The sequence below is a fragment of the Fundulus heteroclitus genome, chromosome 7 (genome assembly GCF_011125445.2).
Source record: "Fundulus heteroclitus isolate FHET01 chromosome 7, MU-UCD_Fhet_4.1, whole genome shotgun sequence".
In the NCBI taxonomy this organism is placed as follows: Eukaryota; Metazoa; Chordata; class Actinopteri; order Cyprinodontiformes; family Fundulidae; genus Fundulus; species Fundulus heteroclitus.
In genome coordinates, this window is record NC_046367.1 from 16,097,943 (window position 1) to 16,106,632 (window position 8,690).

Genomic DNA, 8,690 nt, shown 5'->3' on the forward strand with positions numbered 1-8,690 from the left:
ATACAATTTTTCTGCCAGGCATTTAGACCCCAAGTATTTCTGGGGAAAAGGCTGTACCAAGACGTTGCGCTCTTCCGTATATTCACTGGCAAATCCAACCGTAATGGCTCTTTACTCTGTTGTTTAAGGCCAGCAGTGGATATCTCCTGATTTATCGCTGAAGGCCAGTTAAGTCTTTTGTTGTACTGTGGATCGATGCAATGGGACATAAGCAACCCAAACAGCTATTTGCAAATCTTTAAAAAAAAAAAAAAAAAACTCTCATAAACCCTTTGGAGATATCTCAGCATTTTGTTTTCCAAGTGAAATCTGCTTTCAGCTGTTATTATTGGTTAACTTGGCAGCTATTTAAAAACTACACTTTCAATGGATTTTAGTCCCAATGTGGTGATTTATTTCTAATAATTTGGAGATTCTTTTTAAACCCTTCACCAGATTCATTAGGATCAAAAGCTTTGTTAGGATTTTCTTGGCAGGATATAAACTTAAACAATTCAAGTGCCTGAAGATGTACAGCAGTGCCTACAGCGCCTTGGAGAAGCATTCGTATCCCTTGAACCCTTTCACATTTCGTCACATTACAACTAGATGCTTTGACGTATTTTTATGCAATTTTATGTGATAGACCAATAGTGAAGTAGAGGACAAATCATACATGGTTTTCTTTATTTTTTTTCCTTCTTTAAACAAATAAAAATCTGAAAAGTGTGGTGTGTGTTTGTATCCAAACCCCCCATACTGCCATAAATAATATTCATTGCAGCCACTGAGCCTTATATGTCCCTTAATTATTAAATAGAGTTTGACTGTGTTGGATTCAATCTCAGTATAAATCCAGCTTTTCTGTAAATGATTTAGAGGTTTATTAGATAACATTGGAATATGGCACGATTGCAAATGTATTAAAACATTGTTGAGCAACTAAACTGACCAGTATTTATTGGTAAAGCAGTCAATAGGTCCATGGTAACTGTGGAGGAGCTGCTGAGATCCACTGCTTAGGTGGGACAAGCTGGTGACATGACAGCTCTTTAGTCACGCACTCACAAATATGAATTTTATGGGAGACAAGCAGGAAGAAGAGAGGATGGTTGGAGGAGTTTTACAGATAATGATCCTGGAAGAAAAATGGTTGAAACTTTGAAGCTTCCAACAGGACAACATGAATTTTGTGGTCGTAAATGCTAAACACTTTTTAGTTTCTTACTGGGTGGTCTTCATTTTTAGGCTGAAGCCTTACTTTGAGCTAACCAAACGGTAAAACGATGCCCTGACGAGAAAAGACAACGTGATGACCGATTGCTTGGAGACGTAACGTATCCAAATATCTCCTATCTGTGTGCACAGGTCACCTGCAGCAGGTGGACATGTGCAGCTTCTTGTCTAACGGTCAGCTGGTGCGTTTCGGATTCTCCGCCATGTTTGGTTTTGGTGGCCGGAGCTTAGCGCGGGCAGAAAAGAAGAGATGGATGTCATCGTCACGCCGACGAGAGTATGCCCTGGTGAAGACGCTGGCCAGGCTAAGGTGACATATTTTATTTTTTATTTTGTTTTCAAAATAAGACATTATGCTATTAGTGAACATGTAACAGGCATTTAGCTTAAGGCGCTGCTGATTGTCATTCCTTTTTTCTGTTTCTGTCTCCGTCAGACCAGAAGACTGTCAGCTGTCATTTTTACCGGCACAAAACTCACGCGGCGGTTTGTTTGGGTACCGGTGAGAAGCACTTAAAAGATTTGGTAACACGCAGCTGATCAGTCTGTAACATCACAGATACAGTTACCGGCTGACAGCTTCTAGGTGCAAAGCTACTGTGTGGTGTCCTAGTTGGGTGTTCGAGGTTTAGGGGAATCAGAGAGCCTGATTTCAGAGAATCTTGCTATAACACTGACCTTACTAGATCACTGTCCTCTGTAAAAATGTTTAAGAAATGGTTGATTACTGTTTTATGTGGTACTGACCTAATTTTTCCCACAATGAAAATTAAGAGATATGCCTTTATTTATAATACATAGAAACATGAATATATACATACATACAACATATATTAAAATAAATAGCAGAATAAAAACTAAACTTTCATGTTAGTTTGAGAAAATAGAGATAATAAGAGTGATTATTTTAGTGGACTGCTTTTAAATAAAATTTTAATAAAGTTTTTTTCCAGTTCTACTTGATTTAGCATTTCTTTCATGGCAAACTGTATAAAATAACCCAGCCTTTCTGGTCATTTAAACCAGCAACATATGAGGTGACATTAAACTGTTTAAAAGAGATTCATATTAATCATTTCAGTCTTTTCAGTCATATTTTTCAGTCATACAGTTTGCTTAAAGTAGCACTTTCCCAGGTTTTGAAAAATAAAATGACAGTGTCACCACTGGAGGGCGTTGTTTTGCAATTAGGATGTGATGCATGTTTCCCTTCTGTAGTGGCTATCCTAAAGAAGCAGTCAAACTCGGTTGTATTCTTCTTCAATCAATGACTTTATTTAAAACGTTACCTTGATAATCATCTGTATATTTATTATGTGTGATCTATCTACGGTAATATAAAAAGATTTATGAATAGGATAGCAAAAAAACACCCTAATCGGGCTCAACTCTGATGCCACCTATGGGTAAAAATGAAAAAGAAGACCAGTTTTATTGCTAGTTCGCTTGTTGTTTCTCCTGTTTTAATTTCTTTATACATTTATAAATGTCCATGAGCACACCTTCTTTGTTTAAATACACCCTCCTCCTTCTCCCAGAGACCAGAGCAAAGACCAAGAACAGGAGTCAGATTCAGGTGAGCACAGCACTTTTCTGTACAAGAACAAATGTGATCTGAAGACCGGAGCTGGTTTCATTTCCTACTCGTCAACAAGCTCGGCTTTACTTCGGCTTTCTGTGATTGGTCTATATAGACGTGGAGGAGTCTTGGATGAGCAATCAGGGGTTGTATCTCAGCATCAGCATCATGTCTATCCCCTGTCTGAGCCCACATGCGCCTCAAGGACTGGCTCCAAACACCAGGTACACCTTAAACTAGCCGTTCGACAGGTAAGCTCAGGAAGTTTCTGCTGCTGACCTCCCTCGTTTAACTTCCTGTTTGTGACAGTTTAGACAACGGCAGTGCCTCACTGATTGCAGTAGGTAATGCTTCCAGGTCAGAGTTCATCAAGCACCTCAAGAGGTACAGCAGCTCTAGTGGACAGGTGAGCGTAACCACGATGTAACATCTGCTATTGGAGCAAACTAAACTAGGAATTTATGCTACATTGTTAGTAGGCGGTGGCGCAATAAGGTTTTTATGAGCATTTTACTGTTTTGAATCTGTTATGATTAGGCTTTTAACATCTAATGAAAAGTCACATCAGCTACAGATCACCAATGTCTAGTCTGCTGAAGTCGATTCCCACTCAAAATCTTTAAACGTTGCTTTTAATATTTATATTTTTAGGTTAGTGAAAAGCATATAAATCATCTATCTCATTTCATGGCATGGCAACTCTATTGCAACTCGCTTCTACGGAGCTTAAGAAAGCAACGCACAAATGTCAACGTAATAGCACTTTAACACATCACTGCGTGATGAAGATTTATTCAGCCCAGCTAATAGGATGTCTGAAGTCGCTCCCACAGCAGGGCAGCACAACCTACTTTAAGGTTAATCTAGCTAATAATTATTAAAGACATTTACAGACTGTAATAGAGCATTAAACTTTGATCCTTGGTTGGGTGGCTGATCAGTACATATAAAAGAATGATGTGATGTGAAGGCAATTTACCCGGCACCTTGTCATTTATACAAATATCCTCCTAATACACATCATATACTGCATAAAACAGGTTTTACATCTTAAGAGACCCACATATATATTCATATACATAGCAGGATTCTTAATTAATTCACGTTTACACCCACTTGTCATACATGGCAAGACTAGAAATTGTGGGTTCATAGTTTTTGTCACAAAAAGACTTTACTAACCAGCAAACCCATACTGATACTCTAGTTACCTAATAGCTGGAGAACAATTGGGTCAATCTGTGTAACAGTTAGAGAGGAAAAAAGAAATTGTCGTTTTTTTGTACAAACCCTTTACAATGTATGCAATTACTTCTTTTTTTTTTGTTTTGTTTTTTTGCCAAAATCAGGCATCTGTAATGTAGTCAATACTTTTTATTTCATTTTACAGTCAAATGATGAGAAAATTTGGCATTTTAACCTACAATGATTTAAAAAAAAACAAATAAAACAACAGGATATAGTTCGGGAGCCACACTTGATATGATTTTCTTTTTCAGTTGATGACCTCGTCTTCCTAAAGCTTCACCTTTAGTGGAGGAAAACAAAATAATTAACATGCAGATTAGCCTGATTTAGCATGGCTTGTGGTGGCTTGAGAGACTGAAGGTTAACCCACTTTCTAAATATACGGACCATGTGATGCATGTCACTGTCCAGCAAAGTAAAAGGCACACTGGACTGGGTGACCTACATTCGGTTTGCCTCCATGCAACTAGTGATCAACACCAAGCTCCAATTTCCAGGTGTAGCTTTTGACACATGGTTGTAATGATTTGAACATCAAGACCCCGGTGTAAGAGGTCAGGCATGTTTTTATCCTCAAACGGGATCTTCTCAGTGAGCGTGTGTCCTCATATGGTTTTCAGAGTTGTATAGCAAAAAGAGTAAAAAAAAAAAAAAAAAAAGATAAAAGCATAAAAACAAAAGAGCACTTATTCAGAAAATATTGTATTCCGTTCTCAAAAATCCTATTAGAAATGACTCGACAACCAAACTTTGATAGATAACACATAGACAAAGATATTGGAGGATATTGCCACTAAAATAAATAGGCCATTCTTTTAAATACATTTATTTAGATGTGAATAATTTTAAATAATTCTATCCGTCATTCCAAATAATTGAAAATTGTGACGAAATACCACCATCCTACTATTGAGAGTAAAAAAACAATTTTGTCATGGATGATCATTATTTTTTAGATTTGAAATATGCTTGATTGGAATTTAAAAAACAATGTTTTTGACCTTAAAGGGCTTGTTGTAAAGCTGAAAATATAATTTCTGTGGGGAAAGAGAGCAACTCTCTGATGGCCTGACACCCAGCTGGTTTCTGCTGCCCCCTGTTGGCGTATCGTGATATCACAGCAGAGGACAGGAAATAGGAAGGACCTCAGTCACGGCAGCACAAAAACAAGCTGCTTAACAAGGATTTAATAAGCTTCCCAAGTCTTCCTCAGCTTAGCCCTGACACACATACAAACACAGTGACGTGATGGTCTGTCTGCAGTTCAGCTTCCCCTTTGTGGAGACGCACTCTGTGTCAGCGGTGAAGATTCGGCCCCGCTCACTGATTGGCTGGTCTGAGGAGGAGAGCGACGAAGAGGGAGAGTCCAAAACTGCACCGATCATCCAATCAGAGGGAGCCGCCTTCCCCTGGAACATCGATGGAGAGCTGGTGGAGATCCCCAATGAAGTGTTCATAAGGTGGGACCATGTTTCAGGACTAAAACCCCAAAATGACGAGATTCATAGATGTAGGTTCCAATTATTGATTCATTTTACGTTTGTTTGAACTATATCCTTAAACTGATCCCTAAGAAAAGGGGAGACAAGACAAACAAGGACAGTGTTAAGGGGTTAGTTCACCCAAAACACAATAAGGTGCTCATTTATGCAAAATGCATCTGCTTCAACACAAAATGCACCCCCCATATCACTCACAACAAGTTCAGTATCTTCCAAACTTGCGATTGTGAATGTGAAGCACTTTCCAAATAAAGATTTTCTTAAAACATACAAACAAAAAAACAGTGTAAAATAAAGAAAAGTTTTCACATTGGAAATGTTTAAAATCCTGTTTTATTTCATTTCATTCACGCTATAGGACAAATTATCCAGATTAAGAACCAAGTGTTTTTAACCAAATCGCTCATACCAATATTATCTAGAAACTTTGAAGTAGTAAACTATTACTTCTTTACTGGAGTAAAAACAAAAAGACTGGCATCCCACAGAGATCCAATTTCCTTTTTATGTTCCTGAAAATGGACAAGCAAACATATCATTCAAGTAAGGCAGATTAGTGTTGTTCTTTAAAAGTCAGCAAATGGCCAACAAGAAAAGATTGCTACTTTCCTAAACTTGTCCATATATAAATTCATAGCAATAACTAATTAAACAACCGGAACTGTGACAAACGAGGCTGGACAATGACCCGTAGGTGTCTTGCCAGCATGCACACTGATCAGGATGCTGACATTATGATCTTTTAAAAACAGTCTAAAGAAGAATGAACCATTATCCTATTGGTATTAACAACAGGGGGGGCCAAAAGTGTCTCTTATTTTTTTGCTGGAAAAAATTCGAGCTGGACTTTTTTTTCTCTATGAAATGTTTTAGCTCTAAGTTTCTTTTTAGACCATTTTAAATATACAGTTTGCAAAATGCAAACCAGAAACTTATATTTCCAGTTTCCTGTCAGCAATCTGGGAGTCTCTTGTTACACAAAGGGTTCTGGTTGTCCCTCAAAAGTGACTTGCAACCTTTTATGTTCTGATGCGAGCCGATCTTTTGCATGACGTGGGTGGGGCACTTTATTCAGAAAAACCTAACTTTGACATCTAAGCAGATATTAATGTTTCAAAACATTACTCATCTACATGATACAACAAAGAAACAATGTGTGTGTACATGAAAAAGTAGCCACAGCACTTTCAGGGAATCCATGCAAAATGTTTTTTTATAAAATTTTGTTTATTATTTTAATGTTCATCTAATTCTTTTATTTAACCAGTTAGATGATATATTCCATTTGTACAAAATTTCCCCTGAAACAGATCATTAAATAGGTTGAGAAGGTTTCACAAGGTGCTATGTTGGTGCTATTACTCTGTATATGTATTTTTATGCAGATGACACCATTATACGTACATATTTCTCTTCCTCTAATGCCGTGACATAATCATGTTTTTTCTCCTAAAGTCTTTTATCCTCAACCGCATGTACTCCTCATCCTGTTTTGAACAACTTGTAACACATTTGTCCCACAAACTGAAAACATCTTTAAAAAGCATTTTGTCTTCAGGATTGAAAATGTGTAGACTGAAGTCATCACGACCCCTAGATCACCATAATCGGGCAAAATACGGAATAAATTACTGCAATAAACAGTAAATATACTCAGTGCTTCAAATTCTGTCAAGTGTATTTTGATCCACAAAATAAATTCTCATAGAACTACAAATGCACTACATATCCTCTTGTCAAGGACACTCACATATGACGCTATGAACATAAAACACCAATGTGGCATGATAAGTTAAGTGGGACACAAAAACCAATTAGCAGAAACAGATTTTTCTGTGATTAATGCAACCTGCCTTTGATAAATCTTAAATGAAACAGATAAATTAGCATAAACCTCCACGCTAGAAATGCCATTTTACATATATAAGCCAAATGTAATAATAATTTTGTACATAAAACTACAAATAAAGGCTCACCCATATTGTTCATTCATTGAACAGAAAAGATTCACATCGGTCCTTTAATGAGCCAGCAAGGACAACCAACACTAGATTGTCACAGACTATCCGGCTGAACGTAAACGTAAAGTGTGCATTTCCAGTATTTTCATTGCATGATCCGAGCATGGGGCCGTACGATTTGTGCCCCACGGCTGTCTACTGACAGCGTGTTGGACGTGTGCACTGCGATGATCCTTATTTATACAAACGTTGGCGGGCCGGCCACAATTTCTGGGCGCCTCCAGAGGATTTAGCCAACTGAGCTTGTCAGTATTCTGGCACACTTAGATATATATTTACACAAATGTTTATAACAGAATGTTATTGGTAAGGGAATCGGTCTTTTCACATTATTGCTCATGTCCCATTGATTATTACGAACATAGAGCTCCACAGCGACATCTGGTGGGCCCACGCCCTAACTGGTCCCAAATGAAGAGACACCACAGAAAAACACAACAGCATCAGTATAATCTGGTAAAATTGACCCTCTACATTGAGAGTAAATGGCATCCATTTTCACAAAAAAATAAATAAGGAATCACTTTCAAACCATGGAAGCTGACTTAACGAAACAGTCAGCAACTTCAAAGGAGGAGAAGAAATTATGGGCAAAAATGGACAATCAGCCAGCTGAAAATGAATAGACTAGAAATGAATAGGGTTAAGGAAAACAAGTTTTTCTGTAGCTTGACAGAATTGTCACGTTTTCAGGGTCCATCCAAGACTCATCACTCTGTACGGAGAGGAGGTGGATGAGGCAGAGTCAACCATCACGTGCAGCTGCCTCTGACAACAATACGGAGCTCTGCTCAACTTCTGCCGCCATGGTAACCAGTCCCACAATGTGCTTCCCACACTCACTGGCAACGTTATTGTAATGTAAAGAGGAAGAAAATTATGTTTTTAAGAACTATTTACAGAAAAAGGCCCACACCATCACACGTCCTCCACCGTACCCAATGGTTGGCAGCACCTACAGCAGAACTCGGCTGATAAAGATTGTTCTCTGTTTAAATTAATGTTTACATGTACAATTTTCCAAGATTTTGTTTTACTTACTGTAATCTTTTGTTAGTGTGGGTTTCTGCAAGCCAGTTTTTATCTGTTTGTGTTAAATTACTCACATTTTGACATTTTTTTTAC

At 37.9% G+C, this 8,690-nt stretch overlaps 1 protein-coding gene across 1 annotated transcript in view; it reads left to right on the top strand.

The window, feature by feature from the left end:
- Positions 1-8,690, top strand: part of cerkl (ceramide kinase-like) — a 46,477-nt gene extending 37,787 nt beyond the window's left edge. Inside the window, exons 8-14 of the mRNA XM_021317423.2 lie at positions 1,348-1,525; positions 1,652-1,717; positions 2,754-2,791; positions 2,910-3,018; positions 3,104-3,200; positions 5,306-5,502; positions 8,259-8,690. Of these exons, the coding sequence (XP_021173098.2) occupies positions 1,348-1,525; positions 1,652-1,717; positions 2,754-2,791; positions 2,910-3,018; positions 3,104-3,200; positions 5,306-5,502; positions 8,259-8,337 (764 nt within the window). The 3' untranslated portion in view covers positions 8,338-8,690. The remainder of the gene's footprint in view (positions 1-1,347; positions 1,526-1,651; positions 1,718-2,753; positions 2,792-2,909; positions 3,019-3,103; positions 3,201-5,305; positions 5,503-8,258) is intronic.